Below are 26,004 nucleotides of genomic sequence, written 5' to 3'. Positions count from 1 at the left end.
CTACCTGATGTTTCCACTGAAATGAATGTAGACCTCTGACAGCAGTGCTACAAGTTACAGTTAAACATTCCTGCCCATGAAGACATACAGGGACATTACCTGGTAGAGACCCCAGGGCATCTTCATTGGCCAGCAGCCCCCTTTGTTTGACACTTTGCAGTCCGTTCTTAGACTTCCAGAGAAGCTTCACCATCTCTATAATCTCCGGCAGCTCGCAGCTCAGACTTCCCGAGTGATAGGCTGGTAAAGTCCCCATGTAGGTGGGTACAAGCACTTCACCTGTCCTCCAGCTCCTGCCCACATCGGCTGAGTTGAAGCATCTGTCCAGCACTGGCATCCTAGGGAGAGCTGTCACCCTGCTGCTGTCACCGGACAAAACTCTGCGATCCTTCCACTGGATCCAAGTCTGTCAGATGGCTCTCATGAACTGATCGCAGCAAGAAGTTCTCATTCTTTCATTTCTCCTCGGTGCCACTTTGGGATGATGTAAAGGAACTCGGTGACATGTGCCCCTGCACAGCAAACACACTTCAAACGACTGACAGAGGAGCTGGCTGCCCAGCTGGCTCATCCCCGTGTGCTGGCAAGGAGCCAGCTCTTGCTTTCTCTCACTGCATTATGATCAGGGCATTAGAGCTGATCCACTGGAAGGCTATGTAATGACCTCCTTCCCCTCTCCTTTACCTTCTCCTTCCTTGCTTTCCACTCCAGCACAAGTAAGACTTGGCTGTCTAGCTTAGCTTGTCTATGGAGCCGAGCTGGAAGGGAAAAGATAGTGATTCACATAGCAGAGTCAGCAGAGAGGGAGAAGTGAATCAGAGCTGCAGCCACAAGCCCAGTACATGTTGTGTAACTCAGCAATCAGCTCTTCTTCTTCTTCTTCTTCCTGTCTGCCTGTTAAATACTGGAGATACCAGCCACTGACACTGGGAGCACCCATAGGCAGGAGCTACATCTGGTAGAGAATGGGATACACTGCACTTTTTTTTTGGGGGGGGGGAGGGGGGGATAGTGAGGAGAGGCAGCCAGGATAGGGAGTAAGGACTACAGCAATGCATTATACAGCAATACAAAATAATATGAAGCAATATATTTTGTGTTGTTCTGGGTTGGTGCCCTGATATCTCCAGGTGGCTTGGTGGCATGTGCAAGCTCTCAGGTGGGCTGTGCGCACTCTTAGGTGGGCTATGTGGCTCTCAGGTGGGCTGTGTGCACTCTTAGGTGGGCTATGCGGCTCTTAGGTGGGCTATGCGGCTCTTAGGTGGGCTCTGTGCACTCTTAGGTGGGCTATGCGGCTCTTAGGTACGCTGTGTGCACTCTTAGGTGGGCTATGCGGCTCTCAGGTCAGCTGTGTGCACTCTTGGGTGGGCTATGCGGCTCTCGGGTGGGCTGTGTGCACTCTTGGGTGGGCTATGCGGCTCTGAGGTGGGCTGTGTGCACTCTTAGGTGGGCTATGTGGCTCTCAGGTGGGCTATGCGGCTCTTAGGTGGGCTGTGTGCACTCTTAGGTGGGCTATGCGCCTCTCAGGTCAGCTGTGTGAACTCTTGGGTGGGCTATGCGGCTCTCAGGTGGGCTGTGTACACTCTTAGGTGGGCTATGCGGCTCTCAGGTCAGCTGTGTGCACTCTTGGGTGGGCTATGCGGCTCTCAGGTGGGCTATGCGGCTCTCAGATGGGCTGTGTGCACTCTTGGGTGGGCTATGCGGAGTCTCAGGTGGGCCGTGTGGCTCTCAGGTGGGCCGTGTGGCTCTCAGGTGGGCTGTGTGGCTCTCAGGTGGGCTGTGTGCACTCTTAGGTGGGCTCAATCAGCCAGCGAGCGCCGCAGATATATGAAGAAAAAAAATCTAATTAAAATAAGTACTAAAATCTGAAATATATATAAAAAATATAAAAGTATATATTAATATTTATTTTATTTTTTAGATATATTTTAGATTCTGTATTTATTATATTTAGATTGTTTTATATATACATATATATGTATCTGCGACTCTCACTGCCTGATTTTAACACTACTGCAGTTATGTTACATTTGGCACATTTCTTCTGTACTACTTAATAAATCATACAAGAAGACTTTTTATTTAAATTTCAATGTATGATTTATCAGGTAGTACAAGTACATGGATGTATTAGTAACATGTGTATTGCAATCACACAGCGTATCACTCAACACTGTTCAGTGACATGTAATGTAAATGCAATACAAATTCTTCCCAGTGTCTCTCCCAGCCCCCAGCATTCATGAACTGTAAAAACTTGCCCGTGCCTGCGCTCTCGGTCTCTGTCCTCCCTCGGTACCATACCTGCAGGATGTGATGTCAGAGCTGGAAGGAGATCATGCCACAGGAGGAGGAGACAGGCAGATGAGCACTGCGGCCGTCACAATACCGGTAGCCAGCAGCTTTCTTATGGAGCCACAGGTCCGCTTTGAATACTGTGCCCGGGGTGGGTGGGCCCGCGGTTCCCGTACGGGTGGCAACCCTATTGGGACACCTGTTCCTGTGACAACAGTTTAAGACAGGGGTGGGCAACTCTGGCCCTCCTGCTGTTGTGGAACTACAAGTCCCATGAGGCATTGTAAGACTGACAGTTACAGGCATGACTCGCGGAGGTAGAGGCTAGTTGGGATTTGTAGTTAAAGCACAGCTGGAGGGCCCACCCCTGGTCTAAGAGGAAATTTGCCTTCATTTTGGATATATTTCCTCTTATTTCCTGTTGTTTCCCTGGGACAGGAAGTGAAAACTTCCATATTGAACACAGACAGAAAAAAACAAACAAACAAAAAAAAAACCCCCAGACAGGAGTGTTAACCATTTCCCATTTCCTACTCTGTCAGAAAATGGTTTTGGCACCCTTTAATTTTCTTCCCTTCAAATGGCTGAACTATCACCCGCAAGCACTTTTTCCAGAATGCTAGGTAGAGTGTCTTTTTGTGATAACGATCATTTCCAATAATTATAAATGTGTGTTACTCATGCTCTTCACAGCCTGACTAATATAAGCTATGCTTGAAACAATAGCACTGCCTGCATTTAATGTCACCTCTGTCACTTAAAGGAGAACTATAAGGTGAGTGAAAATCACTCAGCCTCATAGTTCGAGCCGACGTGTGACAATGAAACTGTCACACGTCGGCTCAATAGATCAGGTTCTTTAAAGTATAAAACAATGTACTGCATTTTTTTTTTAATGTTGGCCTCATGTTCTGTACACTATTTATCAGTAGGCAAAATTGTAAAGGCATAGGCCACCTTTTGAAAGAAAACTAATAAATACACCCACATTGAAAAAATGTATAATTGGCAGAGCATTGCCACTGCAATCAGGGTGTTGTGGGTGCAATGCACAGGCTTGTGTGCTGCTTACATTCCATCCCCAGGTCTGTACAGAGGTACAGACCTTTTGTTGTGGGGCTGGAGGAACAATGGACATCATCAAACACTTTGCCTGACGAAGTGGTCCAGTGAGGCTCCAGAACATTGCACTCACATATTATGTTAAAGGAATATGAATAAACATAATGTTCCAAAGCAGAATGGTGTGCGGACAACACATCTTCTAGATTGTATACTGTGGCTCCATCAACCAGTTGTTCCACATCTGTTGCATCCTGGGGTATAATGGTACGGTGTGCGAAGGGGATATTACAAATACATGGGTTGGAGAATCTGACCATGTGTATAACATGAAACATTGTCCCAAAGAGGTCTACCCTCCCCACCTATGTCCTCCATTAAAGATGTCTCATCACTATCATCCCACAATGCCTTGCGTTCTCTTATTGAAGGAAGATATTCTGTCAATCTAATGCTTTCTCCTCCACTGCAGCTTCTGACAGCGTCGCTGAGTATAATATCCAGTGGCTGTGAGGGGGGCAGAGAGAAGACATATTTTACAAGAAGCTATGGGGATACAGATCAATACACATATCTAAAGTTTTGGTGCTGTATCTTCAAATCAATATTTGACTAACTTTAATAGAAAAAGACTTCCAGTCAGTTGGATGATTTCTAAAATAAAGCACACAGCAGTAGTCCAAGGTGCAGAAATGATCTGATTTACTCATTAGATGTTTTATCGTCAAAAGGAAAAAACCCAAGGCCTGCCTGTTGGCTATCCTGAAACTCAAAAAAGCCTACATAAGTAAATAAATAATGGAATTTGTTTATAACAAATTTCTCATGCTGGGGGAGAATTTCCCTTTGCAGCTGGGTGCTTCTTCCTGTAGTGCTGGCTCAGGTTGTGAACCTGCAACACAGACACCATGTATCCATTTCAGAGACAAGGCAGTCTGATGCAAAACAGAAGTTCTGCCCAGCATGAGAAGAGATACGGATTTAAAAGGAAGAGCAGCAAAGAGAAGGGAAACAACCATGGATTACAGTAAGGCACACATTACAGTATTGTTTTATGTTAAAAAATCTGAGGGTTTAATGTCACTTTAAGCCAAAAAAAGGTTTGGCTTTAGTTCTCTTTTAAAGCATATGTGAAGGCAAAATAAAAAAAAATTAAAAACATATTTTGCACACCTCTAGAATATGCACACATGTCCCCCTGCGTTATAGCTTTAAACATGCTGCAAGCACAGAAAAATAACTGTTGATGTGCTAGAAATATGGTGGGGAATATTTATCAGATTGTTAGCATCATCAGCATCTTTTAAACTATGGCATCCCTGATTTCGAGGGCAAATAATGACAGACTGATTATCCTAGTTTATGTTTGATTCCTAAATGCCTCTGTAAGGGGAATTGTCTCTAAATTGTCTCTAAATTGTTACAAACTAGCAGAGGAACTTCCTGGATGACAGTCTATGTGAAATGTTGCAGAAAACACTTAAAGGAGAACTACGGGGTTAGGGCTTTTCCCTATAGTTCTCCTAAGTGTAACGGGAGGACACAAACTAGCGTCCTCCTGTCACCCTAAGCTCAGTATACTGTGAGCTACAGCTCGCGGTATACTGAGACGCCGCAGCTGAAATGGATCCCGACAATTATGTCTGGATCCGCCCAGCTGCGTGAGTGACAGTGAGCGAACGCCGGTATGTGTTCGCTCACTTCCCGATCTACTGAGCCGACCTGTGACAGTTTCATTGTCACAGGTCGGCTAGAACTATGAGGATGAGTGAAAAGCACTCACCTCATAATTCTCCTTTAAAAAAATACACATAACAGAGACTTTGCAGTTAGTTAGCATGACATTGTTCTCTTTGCGACTACAAATTTGGTCACAAACATGTTAATAAATTCCACCCACTATGCATCTATCTTCCTCTTTAACATGACAACTTTGGTTCTGATGTTTAAAGGCTTGAATGGCATTTGCACAGCATTATTGCCACTGAGATAGAGCAACATAGAAAATCCCTTGCTCCTCGGTGCCATCTAGTGGTTGTCTAGTAATGCTTGGTAATGCCATTCGCCCAGCTATACGCTGGGCAAAGCCTTTGTACATCACCTTTTAGTGGTTATTTGGCTCTGAATTCCTAGACAAGTGGTTTCAGCTCTGCTCACTTTATTTCTGATGCAATACAAAGAACACAGACCTCTGTTCATCTACTCCTCATTAGGGATGAGTTTAGGTTTGGACCGAACCCTTCAAACCTGGAAAGAGCCCCTCCTGACTACAGATGGAAGCCCCTTTCATGTATCTAATGAGCTGCTGGTGGTGAATGCAGTCACTGTGGGATGCAGTGAGGTCATTGATCTTATATGGTTACATGAATATATTCGGTAAATAACATTTACCTAATATGGCTATGTGGCCAAATTAGGTAAACGGCATCAGCAAAAGCATCCCACCCATTCGTTTACATGCATCTGTGGGGGCGGGGAATGCCAATACCACAGCTGTTTGGGTGGAAGTGCCCATGGCACTACCTTGTTCAAAGGAGCTGAGGTCCAGACCATGTTCAGTCCCAACCTGAGCTCATCCCTACTACTCATCTCCATAAACCCTCCTTCTGCACAGACAGAGATCACAGGAAGTTATCAGCTCTCAATTCTTCTGGCATAATCAACAGGTAATTGAGTACTGATCAAACAAATCTAATAAAATACTGTATATGCCGGCGTATAAGACGGGTTTTTAGACCCAAAAACACTGCCGGAAAATCGGGGGTCGTCTTATATGCCGGGTATATAAAATTAACCCCGAGCCACACTCGGGAATACCGCCATGGAGGTTAGTGGGTGCATTTAAACATTATTTTGGGCTATACTCTTCTTATATGACGAGTATAGCCCAAAACGTATATTTTAACACAAAAAGTAGGGGGTCGTCTTATACGCCGAGTCGTCTTATATGCCGAGTCGTCTTATACGCCGGCAAATACGGTACTTTCCATGGTATATTCAACAAATTAAATGGGAGCAAATAAGAGAAGTTCATTGTTAGAGTTTCCATACACTTAAAACCTAAGAAGCGCTGGCACACTGGATGCAACTTCTTCTAAAGCTGTCTTTAGACATATATAGGAGAATAGATTCAGATGATGTTTTGCAGAAGGTTTCCAGGAACTCTTGTCCCTCTGCAGAGACTTTTATTGAATATAATTATGCAACATTGTAACATCACCTGTATCCAGCGCCAACTGTATTCTGCTGTTTACAGCTCACATTCTTAGAACTATCCTGTCATGGTAGCTGTTTAAAGAACTATAACCTTTTGTCAGTCAATATTTACACTGTTAACTTTGCATTGTTTCCTAATCAATACAGATATAACTCTGGATAAACATTAGGTAATCATGGTATCTGATTGTATACATCTAAATACGCCCCCCACCACAAACACACACACACACACACACAATACAGTACATTTTAAATCTCTTTTGTCACAGATCCTCCTATCTGCCTGTCAGGTTTCTGTTCACTGACAAAGTAATTTCTGTGTGCATGCACATCTCAGTGTAAAGGCCCAGCAGAATTCCTTGCCAAGATGATAGTAAATAACGTTTGCATGCATAGAAGTTACTTCACTTGGGCATGGCTAATCAAGAAAAGACTTTGAACCCAGAAGAAGACTTACATGAAGATTAAAGTGCTGGCAAAGAAGGAGAGTGCTGACATCGCAGCACTAGAGGCTTTGACAGCTAAGTCTGCCATAAGGTGTTACCATGCGTCTAGGGCACTTTATTTTTTAGTTTTGTTTTTACTTTACTTCTGCTATTAGTTGTAAGGTTTCATTACAAATTATATTGTACATGTGTATATGGCAACAAATTAAGTTATAGTACAGTTCCAGGAAGTCACCTCAGGAGGGTTAAGGAGGCAGAGCATGTAGAACTTCATTCAGTGATGTTCAAGTACACATGAAGGCTCTCCGGAAGACAGAATGCTCCAAAAACGTGAAAGGAACCTGTTACATAAAGCCTTAATTAGCTGCATTCATCACAAGGTCGCCCATTGGCAAAGCAAGATGCCATTACCATGAAGACTGCATTTCTGATGACAGAATACCCATTTTACTCCACAGGTTCACAGAGGTTGTTCAATGAAACCTGCCAAAAGGAAAATAAGTGGCTTGCCCTTGCTAACCTTCTTCAAATGATAATTGCCTGGTTATGTTTGGCTTCAATGTGTCATAAATCACGGACCAGTAACAGGCAACAAGTGACGTCAAAATGAAGTCTAAATTTCTGATTTGCATACGTATTCCAGTTCTCAGAAAACCCTGAAGTTGAAGTGTATCTAAAGCAAAATGTTTTGTATTGTTTAAATTGAGTGGAGAAGGTTCAGACACCCTGTTAGATTTTTGTCACCGTTAGTGCCCCCTGCTAGGGAGAGTCTTCTTCTGCATTTGGCCTGGTGGTTATTGTCACGGGAACAGAAGGTGATGGCAGCAAACTACATTTGTCACTGGAACAGGGATAAGAAGGAAATCTTCTAGAGGGGACATATGTTCTGATGACTGCTGTCTAAGAGGGTATTTGTATTTTACTAAACCTGGTTTTCTGATTACTTTTGAGTGGAGGTGAGCTCAGGTTCAGACCGAATCCGGCCCAAAGCTCAGTTCCTCTGAACATGGAAGGTGTTTTTCTGAACACTTATCAGCTGCAGCCAGGTAATTCCCTGTTTGCAGCTGTGCGTAAGCAAAGGGGCAGGATACAGTGACATCATTGACCTTCTATGGCCACCTGGCTATATTTGGTCAATAACATTTACCGTATATATGCCAAGGGGGTCAATGATGTCAGCACAAGCTTCCAGCCACGTTGTTTATGTGCACTTGTGAGGTGGGGAATGTCCTGGCCCGCAGCTGATTGGGCAGATGGCATCAGGGCACCAGGGCACTTCCAGGTTCAGGGGAGCTTAGGTTTGGACCAGGCTTGGGCTTATCTCTACTATTCATAAGGGCTCAAAAATATCTGTATACATGTGAAATATCTGCTCTCGACCATTCTATCAAGGAGCAAAAGAGACTTTAACCATCTGGTACAAGTGAGACAATGAATGACTGCTTCTCATTGGTTAGTAATCATGAAATGCAAGATTTAAACCTGCACTGTGTAAGAAATCAGCCATACACTGGCTGTTTTTCCATGCTCAAATCACACTAAACAGCCCACTGGGTTATTATATTCTGACAGTGGCGGGTGTGCCCCTGTCATAATACCTGAACAGTAACTGCAGCTAAATGGCCAATTGGAGAATTTTCACACTGGGTCCCTAAAAAATAATTTGAATCGATTGGCCATACCCTGCTCAGGTCTATGCCCAAAATCTGAGCAGGTTATGCCCAGCTTTAGTCTTGAGCCTGAAAGAGAAATAGAGGTTTGTAAAGGCCTGGAGCTAGGAAAGGTATACTAAAATAAATAGTAACGTTAGCACTGACCTGTTATCTTGACAGATTGTGTTCCAACTGTAATTATCATAAAGTAGAAGAACAAGATTCTTTCATTATATCCTCTACCTGTTGCCTCTATGCCAATAATAGGTTATTTTGGGTCACAAATTTACTTATCAATATGTAGCGTTATGATCATAAAAAGAACAAAGCAGATATAGCTGATTTACACACCTCCTACATTTCTGACATGAGAAAGAGGGACAACTTTTAGCAGAAAGCTTGTAGATAAATACAACCCACAAGTGCTTATAGTTTAAGCTCCTTCTCTTATATACTGACCTTTCAAAATAGCAAATGCCATTATTTAGAGGTTGGATGGTAGGTTCAGGGCTTGTTCACACCAGGCTGCATGCTAAAATGGGTCTGATGTGTAGCAGCAGCGATGGGCAGTGTCTTAGGTTGTTACAATGCCAGGCGCTGTTTGCTTTTTTTTTTTTTTTAACTTCATTGAAATGTAAAAATTACATCTTATTAATTTTTGTGCGTCAGGTGCTGATAAAAGGTAAGGTGGATTACGCAAGATGCAGCATGTCAGTTGTTTTCTACGTGCCACTACGGTGAGCCAGCGTTGATCTGTGCAGATTAATGCAGGTCACCACACATACGTGAATTATCATAGTGCAATATAACACTTTTGGTAGTTAAATGGTGCATATTTTTACATCAGACCAAAAGACCATCAGGTGGATACATCAGACCAAAAGAGGGGCTACTAAGGAAGAAAGAGAGACATAGGATATAGTTCAAAAAGATGGATAGTCCCTTTAAAAGAGACACAGTTAGATTTATACTAGGGATGAATTTTGGTTCCATAACCTGCAGCTGCATGAAAACATAGGGGGGAAGCTGGTGACATCATTAACCTTATATGGCCACGTGGCGATATCATCGCCATACCGCTCATATTTTTACTACAAAGATTTCCTACATATCGTATATTGAACAAAATTTGCTCTTTTCCTGCACTTGGTAATTAGCAATCAAATGTATGTCCTTGCACATTTATACAGTGATTGCTAGATGTACTTCCACCTCATAGTCTACATTATGTACTTCACATTATGTACAGGACTGATCAATATGTTTAGCTCCATGTGTTCCAATATTCCAAGAAATGCTGTGACAAGGGTTTAATTAATGATGACAGAAAGTGGTAAGTAGTGATAAATATGTGACATAGATTGATAATGAAGAATCTTAAGTAAAAACCAATATCTAGGTTATAAATCATAGGGATTTTACATGTCAAATACACTTTGTGTCTGCCATCTATTTATCTATCTACAATCATGTGAAAAAGTCAAAAGAAAGTTGTGGTTGCCTATGCGTCTTCCAAGGGATTTTAAAAGATCACCAAATAATATGAAATCAATCTATTATAAGGAAAATAATTTACAAGTGGCTTTGATTTCAAACAACTGATTACTTTTCCAGGGCTGGCTGGCCCAGCAAATTCAACCAAAGAGCTGAACATATGATGCTAAAAGAAGTCTCCAAGAAACCCAAAATGTAATTGCAGGGTGTTTCGATAACTCTTGACACTGTTGCACACAAAGTGCATGCTTGTTCCAGAACCCTATGCAGGCTTTCAGGAGCAATGTGCTGAAGACTGAACTATCAAATATGGAGTTGTTTGGTCACAGAAACAACAGGCATGTTTGATGCCAACCAAAGACAGACATCAAAGAAGAACCTAAGCTGTGAAGCATGGTGGTGGAAATGTTATGTTATGGTTTTGAGTTACTTTGCTGCTTCAGAGCAGCTTGTCGTTATGGAATCAACTATACATTTTGCATCATTAAAAAAGTGGGCTTTATCTGAATTGGATTCAAAGCACAGTAGCAAATTCACAGAGGAATAGATAAAAAAAAGAAATAGAGGGTTATAGTAGACTTGTAGGGGAATTCTGAAACTGGCAGCTCATGCAAGGAAACCTACAAACACATTCAAGCTAAAGAACTTTTGCATGTAGAAGAGGTTACATAAAAGCCAATGTCAGAGACATTTTTGTTGAATAAATTACAAGATGGGGGAGGCTCGCTTGCCCCCCCCCCCCCCTTTCCTGCCCTGCCAGGCCAGTGCCTGGATTAAAGGTTTAGTTGGGAGTTTTAGGGGGGACCCCACTTTCTTTTCCAGTTTTGAGCATTGGGTTTCCCCCAAAATGTTCTACCAGACTTAAAGGGTTTGGTATGACCTTTGGGGGGAACCCGATGCATTTTTTTGTACTCTTAACATTCCTACCAGACCTAAAGGATCTGGTATGATTTGGGAGGGGGACCCCATGCCTTTTTTTTTCTTTTGTTTACACTGTCATTTTTCATTCCGCTCGCTACCTCTGAGGCAGCGAACAGAATGACCAAACCACATGCTGCATGGCTGAGGCTGTTTGGATGAAACGAAGGTAAGTGAAGGGAGCCGAAAGCAGCTGATGTACAGCTGAAAATAGCTGTTCACGACTCAAGTGAATAGCCGCACAGGCTTCGACTCCCTTCACTCGGGTCGCTTATTCACTAGGCTGTCTTCAGCTTAGTGAATAACCCCCCTAGTGTTTGCCTGTTCAAACATGTTGAAAAAGCCAACAATTTCCTATCTATGTATCTATCTATGTATCTATCTATGTATCTATCTATCTATCTATCTATCTATCTATCTATCTATCTATCACCATCTATCCATTTCTTTTCTTGCGTCCCTGTGCCCCTATATGAAAAGGATTAATTTGTTAATGCTCACTTTAATCTCACACCAGAGAGCAGTATGATATCATTTATCAATTAGTTTATGAGAACAGCTTGCTCCAGTATGTTTGGATCAGTACTCTTAGCAGTAGATCCCACAGTAATGCATTCCATTTATAGTGCATTATTTAGCAACTGTCTGGGTTATTATATTTTTATATCAAATGTTTTTGTTAAACACATTTAGCCAGAATATTCCCATTGATATATGAAAATGTTATTCAAGTGAAACTGGACATCCTTAAACCAAAATAGTATGTACATATGAACATGCCGGGGAACCGATAATAAAATAATTTTGAGCTAATAATGGTAGGAGATGTAGAATGTGGAAAGTGTATTGTTGGATTCCCAGGAGATGTTTAATATAAAGTTTAGTAGAGAAATATCTGTGCCATGTTTCCTGATATGGGTTTTATGTCTAGACCCCTTTCCTACTGATACCTTGCCTACAGTGTGCTTTCTTACAATCCTTTCTAACAAGCAGCTCACACCACCATGCGGCTGCTGGTGTGCACTGTATGGAAGCAGTACAATGCTGTGACTTCAGTGCATCACACTGTTCACTTTTTTGTTCAAACTTCATCGAAATGTCACATAGTGACATTTCTTTCAGTTCTATAAACCCTAGCATGTTGCAATGTGGTGTAGTGCATCGCAACATGCAGTGAAAAAACTACTGCACACCAACATAACATGGTGGTGTTAACTGACATAATAGTAAACAAGGCAAATTGGCTTGCCTATGCGTTAGGTGTGAATGGATTCTTAATCTAATTACCAACCTTGACACCAAAACCCATAATTTTCCCTTCAGCTGTCAGTCACTAATTATAAAAATCTTAAAGTGACACTAAACTCAGGAGTTAAAGTAGTTCTAAAGGCTCAGTGTTTTTACCTTAATGCATTCTCTGCATTAAGGTAAAAAACGCCCAGTACCTTTTTGCCTCCCCTGTCCCCCTTACACTTACCTGTCGCTGCCGCATGTCACCGCCACCAGTCCCCGCAGCAATCATCTGTCCCGAACTTCCTGGTTGCGGGGGGAGGAGATTGAGGGCAAAGGAGCCATAGTCTCCTTTTTCCGTCAATCAAGCTGTGGGACTTAAAGCAGGGGCGAGGCCTGACACAGGGCTATGCGTGTTTATGGACGCACACAGCCACTTGCAGGTGGCGTGAACATGCACGCACGGGTGCCTCCGCGGCAGCTGCTTAGCTGATGGAGGCACCCGTGCGGGGGGCAGGGGGAGGGAGGATGCCGGCACCCACTAGAAAACTAGGAATTGAAAAATGAAGAAACAAAAAAACACAGATCTGCAATAAATACAACCTCCCAGTAATAATAGTAAAAAAAAAAAAAAAAGCTTTAATAGCACTTTAAATCTTAAAAATGCATTCAAGTACCTTAACTATTAACAAAAATGTAGCTTATTTGTGTATTACTCAACTGTAGATCCACCGCTCCAAGCTCGTTCCTGTGATGGACTACAATCTCAACACAAATTAGTGGCTACAACACACACAGGGACCATGCGGAACAAAATAATCCGCCTTCTTGCAGCCGAGTGATCCACAAAAAAGATACATTTTTGTTAATAGGGTACTAATGCAGTTTTCGTTTTAACTCCTGAGTTTAGTGTCACTTTAATTACTGAGGCAGGAATGGGGCACTGCAGGATGGGCAAGGTGAGCACTCTAAGCTCAGTCCCCCTGTGACCACTGCAACCCCTGTTCTTATTCTGCTAGTGATTTGCTTGTAAGCTTAAGACTTTTTAAACTATGGAGGTTAGGCTGCTTGTGATGTGTTCTTTTTGGAGGCAGGTGGCATCACCAGTATATGGTTTGACCTTCTATTGTGATGTAATTATACTAGTTGGGTTTGGGCAAGCAGGTTTGTTATGATCCTGTTTTAAGAAGCGCATAATAAAAGTTATGTTTTATTATTATTATTGAGGATTCAATGGTCATAAAGACATTAAAAAACAGCAATCCTTGCTTTTCAGTTGTCTGATATTCAGATTAAAGCATGCATTTTCATCCATTGCTTTCATATTGACTGAACTCTGATATGACCTTTCTGTGTAGGAACAAGTGCTCAACACATGTGCCAATGTGGCGATAAAATGATCTCATCTTCCATCTCATATGAATATCCAAGCAGGTATCTCAACCTTAGAGGTCTGCAGCAGCACCTATTTGGGCACATTATTATCTGCCCACATATAGACACCTTCAAGATTTAGATAATATTTTTTTTTAATACTGTATATATGTATTATGTTAGTGTGATGCAAACTAAACTATCTGTATGTTTTTGAATGAGAAATCTGTGTATACATAAAGAAAATAAACAAACCCCACACCTAACTTGATAGGTGGGATTTAAACCCAGGACTTAAAGAGGTAAAGCAGGGGTGCTAACTCCCTGAGACTTTTGCAACAAAAAGAAGCTACTAAATAAGTGATTTGAGTATTGAATGTCAAACCATATACTGTATGCCAGTGGTTCTTAAACTATGGGTTGCAACTAGGGTTTGCAACCCGGGTTTGGAATCATGTGCCCGGGTCTGGACACACATCCCGCCCGGGCACATAATTCAAGCCGTACAATGCCGCATACTTGCATTTCTTGCGGCGCGTGGCCGACGGCGGGTGGCAGACAGCGGTCGGCGGACGCCGGGTGGCGCTGTTTCGTGTCCCTCGACTCTCCCCCCCTCCCCTGTTTCTCTCCTCCGCGGCTGTAGTGGGAGGAAGTGACAGCAGGGAGAGAGGGAGCCGTGAGGGACGAATCTTCCTCCGGCAGCCAGCCAGCCAGCAGGGGTTGTGGAGAGCAGCGCTTTCATCTGGAAGACGAGTTTGGGACCGCCCTTCTCATCTCCTCAACGACCTGTCATCTCACCTTTGAAGAAAAGCAGGTATTTATTACATTTTTATCAAATGCAATATCAATTGGAAAGGGGGGGGGGTCAGTATTGCACATTAACCACTTGAAGTCCGGGGTGTTAAACCCCCTTCCCATCCAGGCCATTTTTCAGTATTCAGCGCTGCGGTACTTTGACTGACATTTATTCCGTCATGCAGCGCTGTACTGAAATGAATTTTATACCCTTTTTTGGGGACACATAGAGCTTTCGTTTGGTGGTATGTAATCACCATTGCGGTTTTTATTTATTACTATATTAAGGACAATTTTCAGACATTTTAAAAAAAAACCTGTTTCCCCTATATTAAATTCTAAGGCCCCGTTCCCACTGCGCGATATGCAAATTGCGCGTTTGTCGCACGATTTGCATATTGCGCGACATCGCGAGATTTGCCGCGCGATGTCGCGTTCAAGCTTGCATTGAGCAAGCTTGAATCGCGGCTAAATCCGCTCCAAAAAGGGTCCTGCTGTAGCGACACACGACCCGCGACAGCAGGACCCTTTGCCCCATTGGATTGCATTGGAGCGCGATATCGTGCGGTAATTGGACAAAATCGCGCCATACAACCGATCGGCGGCCATAGAGCCGCTGATCAGTTGTATGTGAAACAGCCGTTAAAACGAGCGAGTCTTTCCTGCCCGTGCGTGCTAGGGGGCGCGCGCGAGCAGGAAATAATTACGGCAACCCGCTGATGCGAGGCCGCCGTCCGTTTTTTCTTAACGGGCGGAGGGCAGGAGGTTAAACATGCCCCCCCAAAAATGTTTTGTGGGAGCATCTTTTATGTGCAATAGTACACATCAAGGATACAGGCAGGGGAACAAAACCTGACACAATTTCTTTATAGGTGACACAATAGGAAATGAAGGTTGGGGACACAGATGTTATGTGTTATATTTTAATACTCACACACAAAACAAATAAAACTTATGTCTGGTGTTCTACTTAAGGGTTTGTTTCCACCAGCCCCCACATCTACCGCAATGTCCCGTGCCCGGAACGCGAGGGATCGCCTGTATAAAGTCTCCATGCGCTCTGGTGCGGGACGGGGGCGTGGCAGTGCCATTCAAGTCAATGGCACTGCAGACCCGCCCACAGTACGATCAGCCACACAGTTACGTGCAGTAATAAAATGCCCTGCATTCCAATGGGATCGCAAAAAAACGTTCATGCATGATTTTATGCAATCCCACCACACTGGAACGCTGAGAATTTTATTACCGCACATATATGCGATCTCTTGTGTTCCAGGAATGGGACATTGCGGTAGACGTGTCAGAATAAAAAAAACAAAAAACACTGGTAGTCAATTAAGTGCCTTTTTACATTGGTGCTACTTCTCACCGATGTACAGGGGCACACTGTGAGACTTTAAGTGTGGCAAAATAATTAAAGCATATTTTGCTGGACAAAAACTGTGACATGTGTGTTGTGTATGCACTCATTAGGCTCAGGCTCCAGTTAAATATGCCGCCTTAAGCTCCTAACCACTGTCAGTGCAGTGCGGACACACCCAATGTTCACTAGTGCACGCATAGCTTCATTGTTCTCCTTGCTTATCAGGGGTGCTATTCAGGTTTCACAAAGCTAGCAATGCCCTTGGTTGTCACTTGACTGCACAACCTAGGTTGTCCAAGCATGAAATCAGTGTCAATAAATAGCACATTGACTATGACTGACCACGACACTTATAGGTACTAAAGCATGTGCGTGGTAGGGGGTGGACGAATTTAAATAGTTGAGGTTCTTGGGTCTTAGTATGGTGACAACTTTTTTGAGGGCCCTCTGGCTAAAAAGTTTAACAACCACTGATCTATGCCATTCTCTTCTTACTGAACCTGGTTTTCTAACGGGCTTAAATAAAATGGCATTCTTCATAGGTCAAAGAGAGTCATAAAAATAAGAACATCACTGTGTTATCACAGATCCCTGTGACTTGTATCTAGAAGTGTAACAAAACTACTTAGGGCTCTGATGCAAAAAGTAATCTATGGTCCTGTGATATCTGCTTATAATTTCTAACAGCTAACATACAAAAAAAAAATCCTCAAACACTATAACAAATTTGTGAGCATCAAAGTGTCTTAGGTCACAAAGCAAAAGACCTGTGGGATTAGGCAGTGATGGAAGCAGAGATCTTCAGATTAATGCCATATGCTAGTTCATCAATGGATAAGTAAACAAAAGCTCAGGCTGCCTTTGTAAAGTTTCTACTATATCTTGTTTTTTTAACTATATCAATTTTGCTAGTCTAATGTGCTTTTTAGGCACCATGTATTGTTTTCACTCAGATGCTTCTCAAACTGCCTAGATCTTGGGCTGGTGTTTTCATTAATATAACTTGATTATATTAGTCCTGGGCAGTAAATCTAAATCTATTGAGCCCCTGCCCATGGATCTAGTAAATAGCATAGGAGTAAAGATATGCCTATATCAGAGCATAGTAATATAAGTATTTTGTTTCCTAACAGAATCATTATACATTTTTTATTACCATAATAATGTTGGAAATACACAAATATTCTCAATTTCAGAGCTGGTTCCAGAAGGGAATCAAGCCTAGGGGCACATGATACCTCTGTTACTTAATTACATTCACTTCCACTTGTCATATTGCAGGATAATAGTAAACATTCAGTCATGGCAAAGTGAGACAGAGAAATCATTTATGTAGCATGGTCTTGATAAGGATTTTGCAATGCTGGGAACAGAGCAGTTTATTGAATATACTGTCCGCTATGAATCTATAAATGAAAAATATGGAGCCTAAGATAAGATTAATGTGAGAAAATAAAACAAATGCCATTGTCCTGTCTAGACCTTTTGTGGGAGAAGGCATGTGACTGAGGTTTAGGAGTTGTCTAAGCCATGTCTGTATGTGAGGCTGGATATTTAGGTTTGCTACCACAGCGAAGGACACTCTTATTCAAGGTCTCCTGATAGTATGACTCAGCTGAACTACTGTTAAATCCTTTTTACAAACAATCAGTAAAGTATTCAGGTAACAAACTGTTCTCACTCAGAAAATGCATTTATTACTCATTTGAATTCTGAAATCTAATGATGCCGGATTTTAGAGTGCTGCTTAAGGTGTTTATAAGCGAGCTGAGCCAGAGAAAATCACTCGATTCTTTCATGCATGCTAAATAGCATGGTTGGAGGAATCTCCAATGCTGGCTATTGTATGCAGTCAGACATGATACACGCGGCTGCCCGAATACCTGAACAGTGGTTGCATCTGATGTACTCTGCCAAGTTTATTTTTTAAATTGACTTTTGTCAAGCAGGGTGGTGCTGACAGGGCCACTCACAGCTTGGATTTCAGGAATCAGCCTCAATTCAAGTTGTGTTTGGCTAATGTGAGGTTTGGGGAAGTTAGCACAAATGGTGAGCGCTTAAGGACCAGTCTCTGAGCCATTTTAACAGAAAAAGGACGGTCTTTTTATTTTCCTCCATAACAGAAAAGAGCTTTATTTCAGCAGTACAACATACAGTGTGCTTGGAAAGCCTGAGAATCGTCTCAACATTCTCAGGTTGTCCTGTTCAGTGGCTCTCTCAGCCTCTCCAAACCTTCCAGCCTCCCAGGCTGTTCATGTGTCTCCAGCACATACCGGTACCAAACTTGGCTTGGCCTGTGTGTGCCTCCAGCACACACAGCCACCTGGCTCCTCTCTGACGTCTGGGTGGAGTCCTCCAGACTCCTGAACACTTCTGTTCCTCTTCCCAGCTGGAGCCCAGAACATTAGAAAGCACCCTTTCCATAAGGGCTGTGCACAGGTGTGCAATTAGGTGCTGGCCACTACTAAACGATGAACCCAGGAATGGAGATTTCATCCCTCCCAATTCTCTTAAAAATCTCCCAGTTCCAGGATCCCATGCCAAATCCAGAAATCCTGGGAAGAGCCACAAAGTTAGTTCTTTCCCAGTACAAGAACTTGCCTCCTGGAACCGCTCAGCATCTCTGGCTGAGAGTCCTGGGTGACTACAACCCCCAGTTCTACCGTGGGATTGCCACACAATACCACACTAACTATACATTTGGGGTTAGTGGGTCTGCTTCCTCAAGCCAGTGCTGCACCCTTCATTATCTCACTACTTGATGTATTCACAGTCAGATTCAAACTTCAAAGGACAACTGCACCTTTGTTGAAAAAAAAAAATCAATATGGTATTCCTTAGCTTAGCATATTTATTAAATCAGTCATCTATCTTTTTTACCCGCAAAATGAAGATTTTGCCATGGTCTAAAGCGCTGTGCAAACTGTTGGCGCTATATAAATCCTGTATAATAATAATAATAATGGTCTGCATAACCGAACTGTTGTTAAAATTAAGCAAAATGGTGTCTGCTTACATCATCACCGACTGACCATCAAGGCTCCTGTGGAGGAACAAGTACACATGAAGCATGTAATGCATTGGAGGAAACTCTCTCCTGTCCACTCTTTCTCTGTTGGCTGATTGGTGGCCGTGTTGAGGGGCATTCACATGCTCAACATTCTACCTCTGCAGCACTTAAAAGAACAGTAATATACTCGTCTCTGGTAATACCCTCGCAGATAAAGCTGAAATTAAGCTAGCATGATTTTGTTAATGTTTGAGTTTTATTGATTTGGCTTCCCCTCTGTTTGTCACACTCACCTGTTAGCTGATTAGTTGAAACTTGATGCATTTGTGTATCAACATCTAACAAAACTAAAATGGTGGCACCCTGGCCAAAAAAATAACAATACAACATTATACACACTAGCCTGTTCTGGTGCCATGTAGTGTTAACAATGGTATGTCACATGAGCAAAACAACTAGGGGTTTCCCATAAGCTTTTATTGCATTATGGTAAAATTTCAGCTGTCTGAAAAAGAAAAATAACATGAAGATATGGGGGTGATTTACTAAAGTAAATTAGCATGTTCATTTTGCAAGGGAATTTTACCTTTGTAAGGGAATTTTCTCTTAGCTTAGTGAATGAGGTGAAGCTCTGCTGACTTCCATAATCCAATCATGTGCAAGTAAAAATAAAAATGTTTTTTCCTTGCATGCGATTGGATAATCTTAGCCAGGTGATATTTCACCACATTCACTGAGCTGTATTGCAGCGTGAACAGCCTATTTGCCTTTAGTAAATCATCGCATATAGTGTTAAGCAAAATAGAGCTATAAAGCAAGCCTAATAAAATGACCAGAAGTATGCAAGATGGCAGCTGGCAAACAACTTGCAGGTTGCTAGGTGATTGCTACTAAACACATACTCACTCTGTGTAAACTGCAGGGATCATGTTTTTAGGCAGCATGGGAAGCCAGCTACAGTATGTCCACTGATCATAAGGGGAATTTCCATGCCTTGAAGCAGGGCTAAAGAACATGCCATTAAAAGGACAGGACACGTTAAGACATGGTCATATATGCAAGTAAAGTGGATGAGGCAGTAAATGCAGTTTTCTCATAATCGTATTAACACCTCTGAAATGTCATAACTCTTTTCATTTGACTTGATGTTTGATTGAAGCACTGAAATCTTTTCCTGCCCTCCTCTAATTTTGGCTAAAGACCTGTTTGAACCTGCCTGGGTGCTAATTTTCATTGAAAAGGAACCCACTCCTGACCAGTTCTGACTCAATAACACTGATTGGTTGGATAATTACTGCAGCAACTAAAAACACAGGGCTGATATAGATACATTTTACTTCTTGTTTAATAAAACTAAAATAAAAAGAGTAAATGGAAATGAGGTTTCTACAGCAGCCATCTCAGAGAAGGTAAGTATCTTCCTTTATTTGGCAAGTTAGACAATGAAGGAACTCAAAGTACTCTACTCATTGGTTGTTATGGACAACACTATTGAGACCAGTTCCATCATCCTTGAAACAGCAAATACATGGAAAATATATATAAAAAAAGAAAAAATATAAGTATAAAAATGTATAAAAAAGAAAAAATAAATAACGAAATAATAAAAAAGAAAAGTTGCCGTATTTAATATATTGCAGGTATCTACAACTGATATTATTTTTGGAAAAACGTTAATTTTACTGTTTATATTGTTAGAAAGTTAAAAAAAAGATCTCTAGTGAAGATGTTTTCATAAAATCAAATGTGGTATACAGATTTGTTTTCTAAAACAAGGCCTTGCGTATGTAACAGAATATATTGTGAGAACCAATTTTACTTGGTTTTTACGGTTTGCTCAGGAATGTTTTGTGGCCATTACATTTAAGATAGAGTAAATATTTTGTCGTTTGTGTAATGATTGTAATATGACAACAATGTCGAAGATGGAAGGTCTTAGGTTTTCCTAAACATGTAGACTGTGGGAACTAGTTTCAACCTGTTCAGAAGGAGACGCCCGTTTTCTCTCAAAAAGTATTAAAAATTATAAATATATAAAACTATTATTATTTTCTATAAGAAATCAAATAACAAACAAATATATATTCATATATTCATAAAAATAAATAAGTGCTTTGAAATATAAATCTGCTTTGTACTATAACACAATAGCTTTTCCTTTAGAAGTACAGGTTTAGCATTGAGGTCCTGTACACATAGTAGTCAAAGTGGGGCATGGAATAAATGTTCCTCATGCCACTCGTTCCCTATTGCTAGATAAAGAAACAATATACTGAGTCACATGTTGGCATACATGAAATATATCACATCAGAATGAACTTCGGCTACAACATCTGGCCTTGTTTGACCTAGCAGTACTGTTCATTTTAACTGCTCTCCCCAGAGGTCCCCTAACCCTGCCAAAAAGGGTGTATGACAACTGTGAGAGACATAAAGCTGAAGCCACAGATGCTAAATAACCTTTTACATTCAGTTCTTGTGAATACTGTACAAACACTTGCAAACGATTAATTCACAGAGAAAGCTGGTTTGAAAATAAACCGTTTACTCTACTGATGACTAAGAAGATAGGTAAGCTGCCATTATTTGAAATGCCATTTGAAAATGCTAGTTGCATGGCTTTTATGTTGATCCAGAGGCTTCAAAACTTGCAGTCACTGACTCAGAATAGGATTGCAGGTAACGAGTTCTGACTATCCTTTGCTTTACTAGCTATATGATTTTTGTAGCTTAGTGAAGTGGGTAGCAGACAGACTATCATAAAACGAGTTTCGCAATGGTAGTTGAAGTACTTTTCACAGTACAAGTTCCTTTTAACCTAAAAGTAGACACTAATTAGACACTAATTTGAAACTGTTCCATTCAGTAACACAGAGAGACCCTTTTCACCCATCATTCACTGACATACAATTGAGTGTTATGAGTTATATTATACAAAAAAAACCAGGGCAACTTAATCAGCAAGAGAACCATGGCTAAAAAACATGGCCACGCTGTTGCCTGTAAATGTGAACGAGAAGTACTTCCATGTTATTCAATTTAAATTAATTTTATATTGTATTACACAAATATATTTCTTATAGTAGAAGTCTGTCAAAGATTTTTTCTTAGGTGGTGATAGTTTAGAACTGCTACTGATTTTTTTTTATTGCTATCTTGTTTATACATCAGTGAATTATGTTTCTTTCCATCATTACCACTTAATTAATCAAAGTCATTTTTAATTGGACGTATGACAACTTTCGAAAGTAAATGTGTAACCTGGGATACTCATATATGGTGTAAAGGACCTATTTGTATGCATGTGCTTAGGAATAAACTTTTTGGGTTTGTGCTATAAGTAATGATATTCCTACTTCAAGAAAGCAATGCAGTACTTAAAATAGAACTTAACGTTCCCCTTGCCTTATGTTTTCTTCCCCTGAACTGTGTACCTTCTGTAGACTCTTTAAGGTTGTCGTGAACTCAAAAAGTGATTTGTGATAGGAAACATTTAGAAATGTGTCAAAGCAGTACCCTGAAAAACATACCTAAAGCCTCATAGCTGCATATGTGCAGTATGAAATCTAAGGCACTGCTGCCTCTGACTTCCATTCTAACCTGATTTGGGGTGAGATTTGGTGTTCTTCCTACTGTGCTGCTCATGGTTCTCTCTGCTGGAGGCTCTGGCACAAGGAAGAAAACCCCTGCTTCTCTACCAAGATGGCCATCTTCACACAGAGGCACAATGCAGGGCAAGGCATAGTAAGTCAGCAATAGAGAAAGTCAAGCTGCGGGGACGCCTCAGGCAATACTGGTGACATGTCCTTTCCCTTCTGCCTGTTTTTGTTTTGGCATAGCTCTCAAAGTTCAGTTCCTCTTTAACTGGACAGCGTATAAATGGACAGACGGCTCACTCTTGAATGCGGGTTGCTGTACTTGTATGGCGATTTTTTTTCTCTGCTTGCACACACCCCCTAGCGTGTGCACGAGCAGTTCACTGTGAACACACTGTTCATTGGACAGTGAAGTTCACAAAACAAGGCACAGAGCCAATTAAATGCCAGGTGATTGCTGTGACCAATCACAGCTGTCACACAATGTAAACAATGGCTGTGGTTTGCAGCTTTCTCTCCCTTTCCTCTCTACGTAAAAGGGAGGTAGAGATCCCAACATTGACTGCACCCTCCCCCTTCACCGCTATAGCTTCTTTGGGTTCCATAAGTGACAATAGTGGTCTAATAGACCCCTGATATCTCCATAAAGAGGACCTGTCAATTCCTCTTTGCTATCACATAGGGGGCTTGTTAGCAATAGCAATAAAGTTAAGTGAAAAAAAACGTATTAAAAAAATCAAAGTCACATATAAAATAAAAAAGACACAAAAAAGTCCCTCCCCACATACACGCACATACAACGCAAACATTCATCGGGTGCGCTTATGCGTGAAAATGACAATTGTACCACACATGTTACATATCAACCTGAAAGCCAGAGTGAGAGCAAACATTCTAGGGTCATCAATAACTGTTCCCACAAATTGATGAGTGGCAAAAGCTTTTAAAATGTTGCCTATGGGAAGCAGAATACCGGCAGGAGCAAAGAGGGTGCATTCTGCACAAAATGCACCCTCCTGCTCCAAGAACTACTGGCTTCTGCTAACGCAGGGGGAGGACCCCCCAGTGCTGCTTTAGGCTTCCCTGTAAAACACCTGTCGGCTTTACAGAAGCGATTCTGGCGGCTCAGCGGCCGCCAGATCGCTTCTACGGGTTAGTGAACGGGTTGTACGGTTTTTTTTTTCCTACGGGCCCAGGGCCGGCTTGTTTGGTGTCGGCGCGAAGCTGGGGTCCTCCGTTCGTCGATCCCCTCCCCGTTCTATGGGACTGGGAGCGATGCAGATTGGATCACTTCCGGTCACATAGCTGTCAGTGCTGGGCTCCTGAAGCCCAGCTATGAGCTATTGAAGTGTGATCTGCACTTCAATAGCTTCTTTAGAGTGACACTGGGGGTCTTTTGGACCCCCTGCATCACCTTAAAGAGTACCTGTCAGCACCATCTGCTATCACATGGGGGGCTTGTAAGCCTCCCTATGTGATAGCAATTAAAGTAAAGTAAAAAAAGTTAACATTAAATAAAATAAATGTAAAAAGAATAAAACATTTTTTTAAAGTGCTCCACTCCCGCGTCTTCACATAAACACGCGTCGGGTGCACCTACATATGAAAACGATGAACGCGCTACACATGTTGGCTATTGCCGCACACGCCAGAGTGAGAGCAATAATTCTACAGCCAGTATTTTTATCTCTAAACTGATAACCCGTGGGTGCTTTTAAAGCGTTGCCTATAGACTTTTTGGGGTACTGAATTTTGTCGCCGTTTCACAGACGCACACAATTTGTAACCTGGGCATGTTGGCTAACTATTTACTCGTTGTAACCTCATCTTTTATATTTTATTAAACAAATGGGTATTTTATTGTGTTTTGGGGCATTTAAGTGCATCTTTCACTACATTTTGGGGTTTGATATGGAGTTGCTTTAATATTGTTTAACATATAAATTTGCAACTGCCACCATTTTATTATATAGGGCCCTTGCTTTCAGAAAATATATAATGTTTGGGGATTTTAGCTCGCTCCCACCACAAAAACATGACGCATGTATGCAGCACCACAGAAGAAAGCCCACCTTCGTGACACTGCATATATATGTTACATCAGCAAGAAGGGGTTCATTGGCCCCTCTACTTTAGACAAGAGCTGCTATAATTTTGCTTCCTGGCATTCTCCATTTGTAATAAACCATTTAGTTCCCATTAAAGTGCATTTATAACTGAAACTTTAATTTTTTAGGTTTTGATATAATGGGGAAAGGTTAGAACCCCTGTCAGATTTCACTGTTATTAGGGACTCCGTTAAAGTGATTTCCCTTCACTTTCTGTTCTAAAGACAACTTTTACCAGAGTGTGGAAAATCCTTCACCAGGGAAGCAGCCAACAATAAAAAGCTGACAGGTATTTGAGCATTCCCCTATGTAATTAAAAATAAAATGTTTACTTCTGTCTGTTTTACTGTTAGAGAGACTTCCCCTCACTTCCTGTCCTAGGGGCATTCTTTTTACCAGACAGCAAGTGAAGGAATCTCTCGAAACGGATCCTCTGACGGCAGTAAAACCTGACAGGCGTTCTCATTCTTCCCCTAAAAACAAATGTGTGGCATATAAACTAAGGGGTCTATTCACGAAGCTGCCGAGGGCAGCCGAGTGAATGACCGATCTGAAGTGAAGTGAGCCGAACACTGTTCGGCTATTCACTTCAGGCTGGTACGGCTAATTTCAGCCGTACATCGGCTGAAATCAGCCGTACATCTGCTTGCTTCGTGTGGCTTCGGGTCGGCCGAACATGCTCAGCATGTTTGGCCGACCCGAAGTGCAGAAGGAGTTCAATTTGCAATAGTTTACTATTGGCTATTTCAATTTGCAATAGCCAATAGTAAACTAGCATTGTACCCGCCCTCTGCTGATGGACCTGATGGGGAACTGCAGCAGAGGGCGGGTACAATGCTAGTTTACTATTGGCTATTGCAAATTGAAATAGCCAATAGTAATGTCCCAATGCTTTTCAATGGGAACAATTTTTTTTCTTTTTTTTTTCTATTCTGATATCGATCGTGTCAGAATAAAGAAAAAAAAGGCTCAGCCAAACCGATGCATTTGCGTTCGGCTCGGCCATGATCAGGAGCTGTACGGGGTATTGTGAATAGCCCGTAAAGCACCCCTTCGGTTCTACTGAACCGAAGGGGTCCTGGGGCCGAAGCTATCCGAAGGATCGGCTGAAGCTACGGCCAGATCCTTCGGCAGCTTCGTGAATAGACCCCTAAATTAAATAATTGTTTCCCGGCTTTTACTACACAGGGCCAGAAGCAGTTTTAAATTGTGATATCTAATGTTGTAAACTACATTATTACAAGGATACATTAAAATACTTTGAAGAAATATAGTATGTTTGTTTAATTTTGTGTCATACATTCATTTAAGAATACATGCCAGATCCCCAGTGATAATACATAAGTGAAAATAATAATCTAAATTTTGTAGTTTGCCGTTTTGAACTGGTAATTAATTTTCTCTTTGAAGACACAATGGGGGGTTTAGTAATACTGGATCAG

General features: G+C 41.8%; 1 protein-coding gene across 2 annotated transcripts in view; it reads right to left on the bottom strand.

Annotated features, from left to right (window-relative positions):
- The window catches only part of PDE7B (phosphodiesterase 7B), a 251,668-nt gene that overhangs the window by 98,302 nt on the left and 127,362 nt on the right, over positions 1 to 26,004 (bottom strand). The window contains exon 1 of one of the 2 annotated variants that reach the window (XM_018556950.1): positions 100 to 369. The exons of the other annotated variant lie outside the window; for it this stretch is intronic. Within the exon in view, the coding sequence (XP_018412452.1) occupies positions 100 to 337 (238 nt within the window). The 5' untranslated portion in view covers positions 338 to 369. Of the gene's footprint in view, positions 1 to 99; positions 370 to 26,004 lie in introns of those variants that run through there. 2 annotated transcript variants of the gene reach the window in all.

The sequence above is a fragment of the Nanorana parkeri genome, unplaced genomic scaffold (assembly GCF_000935625.1).
Source record: "Nanorana parkeri isolate BGI_ZX_2015 unplaced genomic scaffold, ASM93562v1 scaffold259, whole genome shotgun sequence".
Lineage (NCBI taxonomy): Eukaryota > Metazoa > Chordata > Amphibia > Anura > Dicroglossidae > Nanorana > Nanorana parkeri.
Note: the sequence above shows the minus strand (reverse complement) of the source record. Positions and strands in the feature narration are given on the sequence as shown.